General features: G+C 39.0%; 1 protein-coding gene across 1 annotated transcript in view; it reads right to left on the bottom strand.

Annotated features, from left to right (window-relative positions):
• Positions 1-19,027, bottom strand: part of ABCB7 (ATP binding cassette subfamily B member 7) — a 140,784-nt gene extending 121,757 nt beyond the window's left edge. The window contains exon 1 of the mRNA XM_052663074.1: positions 18,860-19,027. Within this exon, the coding sequence (XP_052519034.1) occupies positions 18,860-19,027 (168 nt within the window). The remainder of the gene's footprint in view (positions 1-18,859) is intronic.

Raw genomic sequence — 19,027 nt, 5'->3', positions numbered from 1 at the left:
CATACGCCAGTGGTGTTTGCAGTGTCCCTCCGTCTCCAGAGCACAACTGAGAATTATCTCCAAAATATTCATGCAGCTCACGCAGCTCAATACCAGTAAAATAAAGAACCCAATCAAAAAGGGGCCAGAAGACCTAAACAGACATTTCACTAAAGATGACATACAGATGGCTAATAATCACATGAAAAGATGCTCAAAACCACTTATTATTAGAGAAATGGAAATCAAAACCACAATGAGGTATCATCTCACACTGGTAAGAACGGTCATCATCAAAAAGTCTACAAACAATAAATTCTGGAGAGGGTGTGGAGAAAAGGGAACACTTTAGCATTGCTGGTGAGAATGCAAATCGATACAGCCACTATGGAGAACAGTATGGAGATTCCTTAAAACACTAGGAATAAAAAAAATCTTATGACCCAGCAATCTCACTACTGGGCATATAACCTGAGGAAACCGGAACTGAAAAAGACACATGCACCCCAAAGTTTATTGCAGCTCTATCAATAGCTAGGACATGGAAGCAACCTAGATGTCCATCGGCCAATGAATGGATAAGGAAGTTTTTATACCTATACACAATGGAATATTGCTCAGCTATAAAAGGGATGCATTTGAGTCAGCTCTAATGAGGTGGATGAACCTAGAGCCTATTATACAGAGTGAAGTAAGAGAAAGACAAATACCATATATTAATGCATATATACAGAATCTAGAAAGTTGGCACCAACATCAACCATACTGATGAACAACAAAAACCTATGCTTTACAATATTGTAAAGCAATTATCCTCCAATTAAATAATTTTTTCTAAAAAGAAATTATCACTGGTATTTATGTTCACCAATCTACAGAATGCTAATATGAATGACAATTCATGGTTGCTTAAGGAAAGTAGGATGTGTCTTTTCAGTATGGCATGAGGAATGGAATTGCATTTTATGAAGGGAAAAGGAAGGAGCTATGACTTACACTTGGCTGTTTCAGGATGGGAAAGCAAAGCAATGGAGTAATGGGTACAGAAAGTAATAATTTTTGCGGAAAGTGGACCCTGAAAAAAAGAGTTCCGTGCATGGTCAGTACTAAGTTTATTTTATTTATTTATTTATTTTTTCAGTACTAAGTTTAATAGCATTTGCTACTGGTCAAGAGAATAAATACACTTAATTTCACAATACATGGTAATATATACCCCAGTTATTGTTAGTTGGGGCTATGATACTGTAATAATATTTTTTAAAATTTATATCCAGAGAGGAGGTTATTCATGATGGTTTTGTGCCAGCTGTTTCTGGGGTTTTGGATCACATTATAGATATTTAGAACTATGATCCTGTGACTTATGTAGGACACCTAATATGCTGAGTATCTGGCACTTGAAATCCTGTTTTTATTGCTGGAGGTCCCCATCTGTGGTTGACCTCTGTTGTTCTAAAAAATGAATGAAAATTTAAAACTCTGAAAAAATATATGTATTTAAGTTTACTTTTAAAAGTAAACTGGTGTAAAAACTTGAATTTGGCTTTTCTACCTGTTAAGAGTACACACTTTCTTCAGATGGTTAACTGCCTTTGATAACAGATTTACGTTTCTTTTCCTCTTAAATGATCTGTTCTGTATTTACTTTTGCAATTCTTTATTGTTACTTTGGCTAAGTGAATAGCTATTGTTTCAGAATGACCTATGGTCCTATCTGACTGAGTGTTCTAAACGCTTTGAATATTTATTGACAAAACTTCCTAAATCAAATTCTAACGAAGCACATTTGAATTCTCGCTAACTTTCAGAGCGCTCCTGAAACATCCCAGAGAGATTAAACCAATTAGGTTCATTTGGTATGTTGAATTACATGGGAAGTATTGTCAATATGCCAGCAAATTTGGAAAACTCAGCAGTGGCCACAGGACTGGAAAAGGTCAGTTTTCATTCCAATTCCAAAGAAAGACAATGCCAAAGAATGCTCAAACTACCGCACAATGGCATTCATCTCACATGCTAGTAAAGTAATGCTCAAAATTCTCCAAGCCAGGCTTCAGCAAGACGTTCTGAACTCCTTGATGTTCAAGCTAGTTTTAGAAAAGGCAGAGGAACCAGAGATCAAATTGTCAACATCCGCTGGATCATGGAAAAAGCAAGAGAGTTCCAGAAAAACATCTATTTCTGCTTTATTGACTATGCCAAAGCCTTTGACTGTGTGGATCACAAGAAACTGTGGAAAATTCTGAGAGAGATGGGAATACCAGACCACCTGACCTGCCTCCTGAGAAATCTGTATGCAGGTCAGGAAGCAACAGTTAGAACTGGACATGGAACAACACACTGGTTCCAAATAGGAAAAGGAGTATGTCAAGGCTGTATATTGTCACCCTGTTTATTTAACTTCTATGCAGGGTACATCATGAGAAACGCTGGACTGGAAGAAACACAAGCTGGAATCAAGATTGCCGGGAGAAATATCAATAACCTCAGATATGCAGATGACACCACCCTTATGGCAGAAAGTGAAGAGGAGCTAAAATGCCTCTTGATGAAAGTGAAAGAGGAGAGCGAAAAAGTTGGCTTAAAGCTCAACATTCAGAAATCGAAGATCATGGCATCCGGTCCCATCACTTCATGGGAAATAGATGGGGAAACAGTGGAAATAGTGTCCCACTTTATTTTGGGGCTCCAAAATGACTGCAGATGGTGACTGCAGCCATGAAATTAAAGGACGCTTACTCCTTGGAAGAAAAGTTATGACCAACCTAGATAGCATATTCAAAAGCAGAGACATTACTTTGCCAACTAAGGTCCGTCTAGTCAAGGCTATGGTTTTTCCTGTGGTCATGTATGGATGTGAGGGTTGGACTGTGTAGAAGGCTGAGCACTGAAGAATTGATGTTTTTGAACTGTGGTGTTGGAGAAGACTCTTTAGAGTCCCTTGGACTGCAAGGAGATCCAACCAGTCCATTCTGAAGGAGATCAACCCTGGGATTTCTTTGGAAGGAATGATGCTGAAGCTGAAGCTCCAGTACTTTGGCCACCTCATACGAAGAGCTGACTCATTGGAAAAGACTCTGATGCTGGGAGGGATTGGGGGCAGGAGGAGAAGGGGACGACAGAGGATGAGATGGCTGGATGGCATCATGGACTCGATGGACGTGAGTCTGACTGAACTCTGGGAGACTGTGATGGACAGGGAGGCCTGGTGTGCTGTGATTCATGGGGTCGCAAAGAGTCAGACACGACTGAGTGACTGAACTGAACTGATTGTCAAATGAGTAATAAATCTCAGGTTATATTAGATGGTATATGTTACTGATATCCTAGAAATTATATGGAGTTCCTAAAATTCTGATTTGTCCTGGTAAAGTATTATCAGTCATAATTCTAGTTATATCTTAAAGTTTTGTCACAGCTTTCAAAATATTGCTTCCTTTTCAAGAAGATTTACAGAAAGGACTATTGGATAAATTCAAGTTTCTGAACTGGGTAAGACATTAAAGGATTCTCAAGGGAAACCTGATGGCTTCACAAAGATTAACAAAAGGACTGAATGAACTGGTGAATATGCTTATAACTTTTATGGCTTCTACCTGAAAAATTACTGGTTTGAATCTGTGTTTTCCAGCTATAAGGAAACCTTCCCCTCAAACTGATTATAACTTATAGCAATTTGGTAAAATGATATTTTTGTAAGCAAAATTGAAACATTATCTTTTCTATCTGATCCCTCCAGAGATTGGAAACTCTTAGGTTTCCAGTACCTTTATCAGATAACTTAGGAAGGCTATTTCACTAACAGGTATAGAAAGCTCAAAAAACTTTGGAGACCTTGAGAAGGGAGGAATTCACCTAGATCTGTCAAGCAAAATCTGTGATAAGCCTTTGGTGTGACTTTCCAAGCCCTGAGAGGATTTAAAAAAAAGAAAAAAACAAGTTCAGTCTGAGATTCTTTTTCTTAATTAACTTATTTTAATTGGAGGATAATTACTTTACAATATTGTGATGGTTTTTACCATACATGACCAACATGAATCAACCATGGGTGCATATGTGGTCCCCCCCCCACATCCTGAACGCTCCTCCCATCTCCCTCCCCACCCCATCCCTCTGGGTTGTCCCAGAACACCAGCTTTGAGTACCCTGCTTCATGCTTGCATTGGTCATCTATTTTACATATGGTAATACATGTTTCAATGCTACTCTCTCGAATCATCCCACCCTCGCCTTCTCCCACAGAGTCCAAAAGTCTGTTCTTTACATCTGTCTCTTTTGCTGCCTTGCATATAGGATCATCATTACCATTTTTCTAATTCCATATATATGCGTTAATATACTGTATTGGTGTTTCTCTGGCTGTATAATAGGCTCGTTTCATCCACCTCATTAGAACACACTCAAATGCGTTTATTTTTATAGCTGAGTAATATTCCATTGTGTATATATACCACAACTTCCTTATCTATTCGTTGGCCAGTGGACATCTAGGTTGCTTCCATCTCCTAGCTATTGTAAATGGTGTTGCAATGAACATTGGGGTACATGTGTCTTTTTCAATTCTGGTTTTCTCGGTATGTATGCTCAGCAGTGGGATTGCTGAGTTGTATGGCAGTTCTATTTCCAGTTTTTTAAAGAATCTCCACACTGTACTCCCTTGTGGCAGTACCAGTTTGCATTCCCACCAGCAGTGTAGAGGGTTCCCTTTTCTCCACACCCTCTCCAGCATTTATTGTTTGTAGACTTTTCGATGGCAGCCATTCTGATCAGCATGAGATGATACTTCATTGTGGTTTGATTTGCATTTCTCTAATAATGAGTATTTTTGAGCATCTTCTCATGTGTTTATTAGCCATTTGTATGTCTTTTTTGGAGAAACGTTTGTTTCCTTCTATGGCACAATTTTTGATTGGGCTGTTCATTTTTCTGGTATTGAGCTGCATGAGGTGCCTGAATATTTTGGATACTAAGTCTTTGTCAGTTGCTTCATTTGCTATTATCTTGTCCCATCCTGTAAGGCTACCTTTTCACCTTGCTTATAGTTTCCTTTGTTGTGTAAAAGCTTTTAAGTTTAATTTGTTCATTTTTGTTTTTATTTTCATTACTCTGGGAGGAGAGTCATAGAGGATCTTGCTGTGATTTATGTCAGAGAGTGTTGTGTCTATGTTTTCCCCTAAGAGTTTTATAGTTTCTGGTCCTACATTTAGATCTTTAAACCATTTTGAGTTTGTTTTTGTGTATGGCGTTAGAAAGTGTTCTAGTTTCACTCTTTTACACATGGTTGACCAGTTTTCCTAGCATCTCCATTGTATATTTTTGCCTCCTTTGTCAGAGATAAGGTATCCACAGACTTTATAAAAGTTTTAGCAAGGCAAGAAAGGAAGTCTGTGATCAATTATGGTTATAAAATCATTAGGCAAAGTTTACTGAATCCAGATTTATTTCACAAACAAACTAGTTTTAATTTGGTTATATCTGGTAAAAACAATGATAATTTTAGGGAGAAAACGCTGTTTCAATTAACATTAAATTCCAGTTAATGGAGGTCTGTATCTGCTAAAACTCATTTCCTGGATAGTTCTTTGCTGTTATGGTATATTAACATAAAACTTAATTGACTTATTAAAGGACATCCTAAGTTTGTTTTTGAAGCTCATCTCAGCAATCTATCTTTGGATGAAGATCAAATGCCTCACAACCTGCAACTAGGACTAGAAAATGACATAATTTAAGGGACTGTCTCCAACCCGGATGGAAAGACTTTTTATCAAGTACTCTTAACTATCTCATGCACAGTGAAACTGAAGGAAAACTGATTCTTGGGTTCATATTTCACACTTAAAAAGGGCCCAGACACAAAACTGAACTGTAGAGAGGACTGCTGATCTCAAACTCACTTTAAAATCACACTTGAATAGAGGAGGAGCTACACTCACACCAGGACGAGAAAACAACGACATCAGAGGTAGAGAGCTTGCCCAAAATGTTCGCCCTGATTCATATGATCATTTATAATGTTTTCTTGACTTCTTGGACCTTTGCTTATAAATCAAATCTTTTCTATCATGGACATGAGACTGCTGCTGCTGCTAAGTTGCTTCAGTCGTGTCCGACTCTGTGTGACCCCATAGACGACAGCCCACCAGGCTCCCCCGTCCCTGGGATTCTCCAGGCAAGAACCCTGGAGTGGGTTGCCATTTCCTTCTCCAATGCATGAAAGTGAAAAGTGAAAGTGAAGTCCCTCACTTGTGTCCAACTCTTAGCGACCCCATGGACTGCAGCCTACCAGGCTCCTCTGTTCATGGGATTTTCCAGGCAAGAGTATTGGCGTGGGGTGCCATTACCTTCTCCTGGACATGAGACTATGCTAGTTTTAAAACTCAATCCAATTACTGGGTTTATGGCCAATTATGTATGTCTAGTACTCCTGGGTTACCTTGGTGGATTTCCCCCTCCAAAGCTCTGACTGGACTGCCCCTAGGAAATTTATTTTAGAAGACAGTTCAGTCCTGTTCTGTCTACTCATGATATTACTAGATGGCATCCTGTCACCTGGCCAATTAATAATATCTGTTCTGACCCTGGCCATAGATTTAAGTTTTCTCTTCAGTTCAGTTCAGTCACTCAGTCGTGTCCAACTCTTTGCGACCCCATGAATCACAGAACGACAGGCCTCCCTGTCCATCACCAACTCCTGGAGTTCACTCAAACTCACGTCCATCGAGTCAGTGATGCCATCCAGCCATCTCATCCTCTGTCGTCCCCTTCTCCTCCTGCCCCCAATCCCTCCCAGCATCAAAGTCTTTTCCAATGAGTCAACTCTTCGCATGAGGTGGCCAAAGTACTGGAGTTTCAGCTTTAGCATTATTCCTTCTGAAGAAATCCCAGGGTTGATCTCCTTCAGAATGGACTGGTTGGATCTCCTTGCAGTCCAAGGACTCCCAAGAGTCTCAATCAGAGCAACAAGCTAAGTCTCAATCAAAAACTGTAACCTCTCATCTACTAAAAGGAAAACACTCACAATTATGGGATGAATCTACATAGTTAACACCAGGCTATGGTCATTTAAGTTTAAAAGCTCTTCTATGTTGGAAACAATGAAATCATACTAAGAATGATCAAGTTAGCAACATTATGAAACTAGGCCGGTGCCTTATTACCTTAGAGACAGTGATTGGTACGGAACTGATAAGGTCAGGCAATCAGGGATTCACTGGATTGCATCTAATGGAACTTGACAGATTGTGGTACTAATTTATGGCCTTGGCTTCTACTGGGATGGATAGGAAGGTGTAGTCTGGGATTCCCCTGAACTCACGGTTTTATACAAAACATATTAGAGGTAACCCCAGATAATCTACCATTGATACGAGTCTGATGAGTCAAGAGGTCTGTATTCTACCAGTATGACCATTTAGCAGCTATTTTTTGTGCCTTCAATGGGACTGGGAAATGTAATTGACCACACTGAAGCCTTAACAACTTTCACTCAACAAGCTTTAAACAATAGTAACCAGGCTATTAGCCTACTGAACTCTGAGCTCTCTATGATAAGGAAAGCAATGCTACAAAACTGCATGGCCCTTGACATCCTTACAGCATCTTAGGGAGGCACCTGTGCCATAATTCAAACTGAATGCTGTGTTTTCATACCTGATGAATCCTCTAATGTAACACATTTGATGAACTGCATGAAAAATCAGATTTCTGCCTTGAGTGACCCATTCCCTAGTCTTGATCATCTTTTAAAAAAACTGGTTTGGTGTGGGAGGCTCATGACTGAAACATTTACTTATAATTCCATTAATGTTATTAATTATATTATTTGTATCTTGACTCTTTTACAAGATAATACATACACTGATTCTTGTATTACCAAGTGTATGATTGAGCCTCCAACAAAAATGATGATGACTAGACTTGAAGCAGTCTATCAAATGTTTAGCCCAATATGTGATCAATGACTGTAACAGTGTAGCTTTAGATATGGGAGGATGTAATGAGAAGGAATATTTTCCTGAACCATAACTAGAAGACAGGTGTCCAGAGATCTTTGACTATTAAAACTTGGTCCAGTAATAGCACACTGAGTGACCTATCAGCAAAATCTTCTCGAGAACTAGGAATGAGCCTTCTAGCAATGTAGGACAAAATGGTCATGAAATGCCTCCCTAAGTATGGTCGAATTTATTACCATCAGGAGGCCTTGTCAACTACAAATTAGCATTTGCCTGTCAACTACAAATTGGCACTTGCCAATTGCATTCACCATCAACTGAACAACAAGGACATTTGCCATCCGCCTGTGCTGCTGCAGCTGCTGACCTTTGACACTCCCTGAAGGGAATTCAGGGTGGAGAGTGAGGCACTCTGTCCTCCAGGAAAACTGATGGAACAAGTCTCTACAGACAGATATTTTCAGGAACTGGTTTCAAGACCCCAATCTTTGCATCTCCTCATATCTAGAAAAGCACTAAATCCCTTCAGGATGACATCAGCTCCTTGTGACTAGCAGAAAACCTTTTGCAAAATGAGTGCTTGATTGCACAGAACTCCCCCCTTCAGCAAAATCTTATATATTTACCTTCCCTCTCTGCCTCACTGGAGAAGTCTCTCAGAGCTATCTGAGGTGCTGACTCCCCGTCTGCAGTCCTCATTTTGCCCCAAATAAACTTAACTGGCAATTCTCACGACTGTATCTTTTTTAGTCAACAGAAACCTGCAAAGAGATCCATAGACATATTACAGTAAAAGCAATGAAAGTCAAAAAAAAGGGGGGAAATCTTGAAAGTTCAGTTCAGTACAGTCGCTCAGTTGAGTCTGACTCTTTGGGACCCAATGAACTGCAGCATACCAGGAGTCCCTGTCCATCAGCAATTCCCAGAGTTTACTCAAACTCATGTCCATTGAGTCAGTGATGCCATAAAACTATCTTATCTTCTGTTGTCCCCTTCTCCTGTCCTCAATCTTTCGCAGCATCAGGGTCTTTTCAAATGAGCCCGTTCTTTTCATCAGGTGGCCAAAGTATTGGAGTTTCAGCCTCAATATCAGTCCTTCCAATGAATACCCAGGACTGATCTCCTTTAGGATGGACTGGTTGGATCTCCTTGCAGTCCAAGGGACTCTCAAGAGTCTTCTCCAACACCACACTTCAAAAGCATCAATTCTTCGGCACTCAACCTTCTTTATAGTCCAACTCTCACATCCATACATGACTACTGGGAAAACCATAGCCTTGACTAGACGGACCTTAGTTGACAAAGTAATGTCTCTGCTGTTTAATATGCTGTATAGGTTGGTCATAATTTTTCTTCCAAGGAGTGCCTTTTAATTTCATGGCTGCAGTCACCATTTGCAGTGATTTTGGAGCCCCCCAAAATAAAGTCACCACTGTTTCCCCACCTATTTCCCATGAAGTGATGGGACCGGATGCCATGATCTTCGTTTTCTGAATGTTGAGCTTTAAGCCAACTTTTTCACTCTCCTCTTTCACTTTCATTAAGAGGCTCTTTAGCTCCTCTTCACATTCTGCCATAAGGGTGGTGTCATCTGCATATCTGAAGTTATTGATATTTCTCCCAGCAATCTTGATTCCAGCTTGTGCTTCCTCCAGCCCAGCGTTTCTCATGATGTACTCCGCATATAAGTTAAATAAGCAGGGTGTGACAACATACAGCCTTGACGTACTCCTTTTCCTATTTGGAACCAGTCTGTTGTTCCATGTCCAGTTCTAACTGTTGCTCCCTGACCTGCATATAGTTTTCTAAAGAGGCAGGTCAGGTGGTCTGGTATTCCCATCTCTTTCAGAATTTTCCACAGTTTCTTGTGATCCACACAGTCAAAGGCTTTGCCATAGTCAATAAAGCAGAAATAGATGTTTTTCTGGAACTCTCTTGCTTTCTCAATGATACACTGGATGTTGGCAATTTGATCTCAGGTTCCTCTGCCTTTTCTAAATCCAGCTTAAACATCTGCAAGTTCACAGTTCATGTATTGTTGAAGCCTGGCTTGGAGAATTTTGAGCGTTACTTTACTAGTGTGTGAGATGAGTGCAAGTGTGTGGTAGTTTGAGCATTCTTTGGCATTGCCTTTCTTTGGAATTGGAATAGAAATTGACCTTTTCAAGTCCTGTGGCCACTGCTGAGTTTTCCAAATTTGCTGGCATATTGAGTGCGGTACTTCCACAGCATCATCTTCCAGGATTTGAAATAGCTCAACTGGAATTCCATCACCTCCACTAGCTTTGTTTGTAGTGATGCTTCCTAAGGCCCACTTGACTTCACATTCCAGGATGTCTGGCTCTAGGTGAGTGATCACACCATCGTGATTATCTTGGTCGTGAAGATCTTTTTTGTACAGTTCTTCTGTGTATTCTTGCCACCTCTTAATATCTTCTGCTTCTGTTAGGTCCATCCCATTTCTGTCTTTTATTGTGCCCATCTTTGCATGAAATGTTCCCTTGGTATCTCTAATTTTCTTGAAGAGATCTCTAGTCTTTCCTATTCTGTTGTTTTCCTCTATTTCTTTGCATTGATCACTGAGGAAGGCTTTTTTGTCTTTCCTTGCTATTCTTTGGAACTCTACATTCAAATGGGTATATCTTTCCTTTTCTCCTTTGCTTTTTTCTCCTCTTCTTTACACAGCTATTTGTAAGGCTTCCTCAGACAGCCATTTTGCTTTTATGCAGTTCTTCTTCTTGGGGATGGTCTTGATCCCTGTCTCCTGTACAATGTCACGAACCTCCGTTCATAGTTCATCAGGCACTCTGTCTATCAGATCTAGTCCCTTAGATCTATTTCTCACTTCCACTGTATAATCATAAGCGATTTGATTTAGGTCATACCTGAATGGTCTAGTGGTTTTCCCCACTTTCTTCAATTTCAGTCTGAATTTGGCAATAAGCAGTTCATGATCTGAGCCACAGTCAGCTCCCGGTCTTGTTTTTGCTGACTGTATATAGCTTCTCCCTCTTTGGCTGCAAAGAATATAATCAGTCTGATTTTGGTGTTGAACATCTGGTGATGTCCGTGCGTAGAGTCTTCTCTTGTGTTGTTGGAAGAGGGTGTTTTCTATGACCAGTGCATTGTCTTGGCAAAACTCTATTAGCCTTTGCCCTGCTTCATTCTGTTTTCCAAGGCCAAAGTTGCATGTTACTCCAGGTGTTTCTTGAATTCCTACTTTTGCATTCCAGTCCCTTATAATGAAAAGGACATCTTTTTTGGGTGTTAGCTCTAGAAGATCTTGTAGGTCTTCATAGAACCATTCAACTTCAGCTTCTTCAGCATTACTGGTCAGGGGACAGATCTGGATAACCAAGATATTGAATGGTTTGCGTTGGAAACAAACAGATCATTCTGTCGTTTTTGAGACTGCAGCCAAGTACTGCATTTTGGACTCTTCGTGGACTATGATGGCTTCTCCATTTCTTCTAAGGGATTATTGCCCACTGTAGTAGATATAATGGTCATCTGAGTTAAATTCACCCATTCCAGTCCATCTTAGTTCGCTGATTCCTAGAATGTGGATGTTCACTTTTGCCATCTCCTGTTTGACCGCTTCCAATTGGCCTTGATTCACGGACCTAACATTCCAGGTTCCTATGCAATACTGCTCTTTGCAGCATCGGACCTTGCTTCCATCACCAGTCACATCCACAACTGGGTGTTGTTTTTGCTTTGGGTCTGTCTCTTCATTCTTTCTGGTGTTAGTTCTCCACTGATCTCCAGTAGCATACTGGGCACTTACTGACCTGGGGAGTTCCTCTTTCAGTATCCTATCATTTTGCCTTTTCATACTGTTCATGGGGTTCTCAAGGCAAGAATACTGAAGTGGTTTGCCATTCCCTTACCCAGTGGACCACATTTTGTCAGAACTCTCCACCATGCCCTGTCCATCTTGGGTGGCCCTGCATGGCATGGCTCATTGTATCATTACACTATATAAATGTACATTTTTTTCTATTTTCTTCTTTGTATTGATTTAAAAAGCAATCACATAAAAATATTTACATAATGTATGGTTGAGCCTATAACATAGAGAGATGCAATACACTTGCCAATAACAGCACAATGGAAATGGATGGCAGCACAGCTGTATTGGGCTAAGGAATGAATCCAGATGATAACTCAAACACAAGAGAACAAATGAAAGGACCCAGAAATGGTAAATATGAGGGTTAAAATAACAAAAGCCATAAATATTTATTTACCCTCCTTTCTTATCTCAACTTCTTTAAAAGTCATAAAATTATATAAAGTCATAATTATCACAATATATTGTTAGGACTGTAACATTTATAGATGTAATATATAGAGAAGTAAACCAACAAAGTGGGGGAAGGAACCAGAGCTATGCAAAAGTAATGTTTCTGTAACTCACTAGAATTAAGTTATAAAATACTTAGAAGAAAACGTAAGGGTAAATGTTCATTACCTCAGATTTGGCAATGGATTTTTAGCTATAACACGAAAAGTATGAGCAATAAAAGAAAAAAATAGATAAATTTGACTTCAACAAAATGAAAAACTTCTGTGCTTCAAAGGACACTATCAAGGAAGAACAAGACAATCCACACAATGAGAGAAAATATTTGCAAGGCATATATCTGATAAGGGACTTGAACCTAGAATAAGGACTCTCATATCTCAATAATAAAAAGAACAATAATCCAATTAAACATTGGGTAAAGGACCTGAATTGACATTTCTCCAAAGAATACATACAAATGGCCAATAAGCACATGGACAGTTGCTCAATATCTTTAGTTATCAAAGAAATATAAATCAAAACCACAAGGAGACATGACTTCACACCCACCAAAATGGCTAGACTAAAAAAGTCAGATAACAACTAATAGCTAGGATATAGAAAAATTGGTACCCCCAGACACTTCTGACAATAATGTAAAATGCTGTAGTCACTCTGAAAACCAGTTTGGCAGTTTCATAAAGAATTAAACATAGAATTACCATATGACCCAACAATTCTACTCTTATGTATACACCCAAGAGAAATGAAAATATTATGTCCATATAAAACTTGTACATGAATATTAAGCACCATTATTCATAACAGACAAAAGATGGAAACAACCTGAATGACTATCAACTGATGAATGAATAACCTTACATCTGTATCATCAAATATTATTCAACTATAAAAGTAAATGAAGTACTTAATGCATGCCATAACATGGATGAACCTTGAAAACAAAATGCTAAGAAGCCAGTCTCAAGACCAAATATTAAAAGATTCCATTTATGTGAAATGTCCAGAATGACAAATCTATAGAGACTGAACATAGATTAATGGTTGTATAGGCCTGGTGGGGAAGGGGGAATGAGGGTGATGGCCAAAAGGTTTCTTTTTGAGGTAATGAAAATGTAAAACTGACTATGGTGATGGTGGTATGTACTGCTGAATATACTAAAACCCACTGAATATAATAAATCCATTGAATTGTACACTTTAAGTGGGTGACTTTTAGATATGTGAACTAATCCCAATAAAGATGTTTTAAAAAATGAAGAAAAGTACATTATCATTGTCAGGATCAAGAGTTAAGAACTCATTAAACAAAGATTTAAAAAGCACTATGGATTATGTATATGATGCCTCAGTTTCTACCATATCAATATTAATGAAATAAATCCAAAATTCTTTCAAAACTTGTAAGTTTTTTAATATGAATTAGTATAATAGACCGGCAACTGTATAATAATCATTATAATTTAGGTCTTATCATATGAAATCTTTCCATTTTAAGAAAAAACTTTTTCTTAATAAATAAACTCAAATAAATAATAATAAACTCAAAATGGATTAAATACCTAAATGTAAGGCCAGACACTCAAACTCTTATCTTAGAGGACAGGATAGCCAGAACACTCTGACATAAATCACAGCAAGATCTTTTTTGATACACTTCCTAAAGTAATGAAAATAAAAATTAACAAACGGGACCTAGTTAAAAGCTTTTTGCACAGGAACAGAAACCATGAACAAAACAAAAGGACAACTCACAGAATGAGATGTGACAGACAAGGAATTAATCTCCAAAATATACAAGCCGCTCATGCAGCTCAATAGAAAAAAAAATGAAAATATGGGTGGAAGACCAAGAAGACATACAGGTGGCCAAGAGGCACATGAAAAAATATTCAATATCACTAATTATTAGAGAAATGAGAATCAAAACTACAACGAGGTATCACCTCACATCAGTCAGAATGGCCATCATCAAAAGATCTACAAACAATAAATGCTGGAGAGGACTTCCCTTGTGGTACAGTGGATGGGAGTCTGCCTGCCAATGCAGGAGACACGAGTTCAATCCCTCGTATGGGAAGATTCCACATGCGGTGGAGCAACCAAGCCCATGCACCACAACTACTGAGCCCATGTACTAGAGCCTGCAAGCCAGCACCACAGCTACTGAAGCCTGTATGCCCTGGGGTCCACAAGCCACAACTACTGAGTCCACATGCCACAACTGTTGAAGCCCTTGCATGTAGAGTCCGTGCTCTGCAGCAAGAGAAGCCACTGCAGTGAGAAGCCACTGCAACAAAGAGTAGCCCCCACTCACCACAACTACAGAAAGCCTGCACGCAGCAACAAAGACCCAGCTCAACCAAAAATTAATTAATTTTAATTAACTGGGAATGTAAATTGTTGCAGCTGCTGTGGAGAACAGTATGGAGATTCCTTAACTAAAAACAGAGCTACTATATGACCCTTCAATCCTGCTCCTGGGCAAATATTCAGGAAAAAACATAATTCAAAAAGATACATGTACCCCAATATTTATTGCAGCACTATTTACAACAGCCAGGACATGGAAACAACCTAAAGGTCCATCAACAAAGGAATGAATAAGGAAGATGTGGTACATATATACAAGGGACTATTACTCATCCATAAAAAAGAACAAAATAATACCATTTGCAGCAACATGGACAGACCTAGACACTGTCATACTGAGTGAAGGAAGTCAGAGAAAGACAAATATCATGTGATACTGCTTATATGTGGAATCTAAAAAATGATACAAATGAACCTATTTACGAAAAGGAAATAGAGTCACAGATGTAGAAAGCAAATTTATGGTTACTAAGGGAGAAGGAGGTAGGCATAAACTGGGAGATTGGAACTGACATGTACAAACTGCTATATTTAAAATGGATAACCAACAAGGACCTACTGTATAGCACAGGGAACTCTGCTCAATGTTATATGGCAGCCCAGATAGGAAGGGAATTTGGGGAAGAAAGGATACATATATGCATGGCTGAATCCCTTTGCTGTCCACTTGAAACTATCACAACATTGTTAATCAGCTATACTCCAATATAAAATAAAAAGCTTAAAAAAATAGACAACTAATAACCTATTATATAGTACAGGGAACTCTACACAATATTGTAATGACCTATATGGGAACAGAATCTAAAAATAATAGATATATGTATAACTGATTCACTTTGTTGTACAGCAGAAACTAACACAACATTGTAAAATCAACTATACTTCAATAAAAAATTATTTTTAAAAAATGAAGAAAGTATCAGTGTCAGGATCGAGAGTCAAGGACTCGTTAAACAGAAAAAAAAGGCACTATGGATTAAGTATATGATGCAATTTCTAACATATCAATATTAATGAAATAAATATAAAATTCTATCATTCAAAATTCTTAAGTTCTTTAATATTTAGTATAGTAGAGAGGCAAGTGTATAATAATCATTATAATTTAGGTCTTATCATATGAAATCTTCCCATTTTAAGAAAACACTTTTAAGCATTTCCTTCTATGAATAGTGGTCTAGTATAATTATTAGATAATGGGTTTCCCAGGTAGCTCAGTGGTAAAGAATCTGCCTGCCAAGCAGGAGATGCAGGTTCAATCCCTTGTTCAGAAAGATACCCTGGTAAAGGAAATGGCAACCCACTCCAGTATTCTTGCCTGGAGAATTCCATGGACAGAGGAGCTTCGTGGGCTACAGTCCATGGGACTGAAAGAGTTGGACACAACTCAGTGACTAAACAATTATCACATATTCACTATGTGATTAGTGTCTGTCACAGTTTTAATTACCCTTATATAAATATCTAACACACAAAAGGCAATAAACAAATGAATGGCCTTAATGGCTGTCATTTATCCATATTAGAACTTAGTCTCCTCATCTGCAAAATTAGAAGGCCTGGATATGATCTTTTCTAAAGTAGTACCATTCAATAGAAATTTCTACAATAATGGAAACATTCCATATCTATATGGCTACTCAGCCTTTAAAATGTAACTAATGCAACTGAGGAATTAGTTAATTTAAAGCTAGCAACTACCGCACTATACAGCACAACTCTAGGGCATAATCCTATGTGAAAAACACATTTCCCAATACATCACTGTAACCACATACAGCTCGGCTTAAAAAAAAAAAAAGAACTCCCATATGATCTAGCAATTCCATTTCTGGGAATATATACAAAGGAAACGTAAACACTAACTCTAAAAATATCTGCACCCCCATGTTCACAGTAGCATCACTTACAATAGCCAAGACATGGAAACAACCTAAGTGTCCATCGATGGATGAATAGACAAAGCTATGAGATCATGTATGCATGTGTGCTAAGTTACTTCAGTCATGTCTGAAGCTTTGTGACCCTATGGACTGCAGCCTGCCAGGTTCCTCTGTCCATGGGATTCTCCGGGCAAGAACACTGGAGTGGGTTGCCATGCACTCCTCCAGGGGATCTTCCCCACCCAAGGATCAAACCCACATCTCTTAAGTCTTCTGCACTGGCAGGTGGGTTCTTTACCACTAGCACCACCTACTAAGCCCCAGGAATGAATGACACACATACACTCATAAAACAATACTTCCCTAAATATGTATAAAGCATTGATATTTTCTTTCCTGTTCTACTGAATTTCATTTAAAAACAGTGCTGATCCAACCACTAATATGATTTCATAACACAACACTAAGGTTCCTTTCAGCTCTAAAATATACTATACATACTAATGATTTGTTCTAAAATTCTGCACTCAGTGTTTATTTTGTAATCTTAACCACAAGCAACTAATTAATCTGAAAATTTGTCTCAGGTTCTATCAGGGTCCACTTTAAAAGCCTTATAATCATTCATCTCCCTGTTAAACTGACATTTTCAAAAAAGAGGCAAGAGTTGCATGCCTTTAAGTAGAAAACAATGGTAACATCTTTTCCTCGCTTTTTACACTTCAGAAATGGTAACCAAAGGAAATGGCAGGATATAGAGGAGAGAGTGGAGGAAACTGTGGGGATAGTGTTCATGTAAAGAGAAAGCTAACTTTTTTATTGCCATTACTTCCTCTGAAACTCTTAATGACTTCTGCTTCCACCTCATTCTTGGAGCCTGAAAGTCCTACAAATTTTATCTTAACTTCATCTGGCTTATTAGAGGACTAGAGAACAAGACTGGTTCCCAAGAAATCACATGTTACAAATTTCAACTACAAAATGCTTTAAGAAAAACTTTAATAAAAGGATCTGATTTGCTTCTCTAGCCCAGTCTGCCATCTCCTATCATGAACTCTGGTTCTTGCTCTCTCACCTGTGGGCCTTTGCACATGCTATTCCCTCATTAACTAACTTCTAATTTTTCAGATCGTGGCTTAGATATCAGTTACTCAAGGCAATTTTCTCCACCTCAAGATTAGTTTTGATGCCTCTTGTGTATATTCTTCCAGTACTTTGTACCTCCTCCATCACTGCACTACTGTATTATAATTGCTTTAAATATTTATTGACAAAGAATAAAAACTTAAGAGGTTGTTTATCATTTTAATGATCCAGATGAACAAGGGGTGCCAATTAAGCTTTTTGTCAATTATAGGCAATAAAAAGATATACTGAAGTACAAGCATTATAAAAATAACAATTTAAAAATCTATTCTAAAATGAGAGATAATAATGAATACAAATATTAAGATGCACTGTAGCCACAGCTACATTCATTAGTTAAAGATAAGATTATGGCTTCCAAAATGACCTGTGTACATACAGGAACACTATTTTCAAATCAAAGGATAAAGGTGTTTACATATAAATTTAGGGCGGTCTATGTTTTGGAGACAGAGATAATTACGGTTTGAGCCTATCAAGGAGCCCTGTTAGCAAGGGAGCTAACTGGAGCTAATTCAATTTGCCGCTTGTTTATAGGTAGCTTGTAATCTTCCAGCGCCCTCCAAATTGCTACTTCCCGCTGAATAAAATCTCAACCATTGGCAAATTGGTCCCAAGCTCTATTACTAACTTTGGAAAGTAGCCCAGTTTTCCTTGCATTTAGAAAAGTAAGCTGCCTGGGAATGGTGTCTGAGTGTGTGTTAGTTGCTCAGTCGTGTCCGACTCTTTGCGACCCCATGGATTGGGGCCCGCCAGGCTCCTCCGTCCGTGGGATTGTCCAGGCAAGAATACTGGAGTGGGTAGCTATTTCGCTTCTCCAGGGTATCTTCCCCACCCAGGAATTAAACCCTGGTCTCCCGCATTGCAGGTAGACTCTTTACCGTCTGAGGCACTAGGGAAGACTATGGTGGTGTCTACGCTGCCTCTTTAATTCAGAGAAAAAACTGGCAATTATGAGCGTCACTAGTGCTCCAGGTGCCCTCTGCCCGAAACCTTATATCCCGTTCCCACTACTGTACCCTAAGGATTTTCTTCACCCTCTCCTCACATTTCTAACCCTAATTTCCTTCACTAATGCTGCTCCAAGTCAGCCCTGACAACCTTTCTTCTTTGCACTGTCTCTGACTCAAAAATACAAGAGCAATCTTTTCCCTATAGGTCCCCTTGTCCTTCACCCTACACATTCCAAGTTAAGGGCATCTCACCTGAGAGATTCCAGCAGTTCCCGAGCCGCGGAGCTGATGTGACCTCCACTGCGGACCTGGGCCCCGGAAAGAGACTAGAGGCCGAATCAGAATCACGGCGTGCCGGCGCTTTTCGAAAGCAACCGCCGCAGCTGCCCAGCGCCAGGAATGTATCGCGAGCAGCGCCAT

The sequence above is a fragment of the Budorcas taxicolor genome, chromosome X (assembly GCF_023091745.1).
Source record: "Budorcas taxicolor isolate Tak-1 chromosome X, Takin1.1, whole genome shotgun sequence".
Classification (NCBI taxonomy): domain Eukaryota; kingdom Metazoa; phylum Chordata; class Mammalia; order Artiodactyla; family Bovidae; genus Budorcas; species Budorcas taxicolor.
The sequence above is the reverse complement of the archived record's forward strand: the minus strand, read 5'-3'. Positions and strand labels throughout refer to the sequence as shown.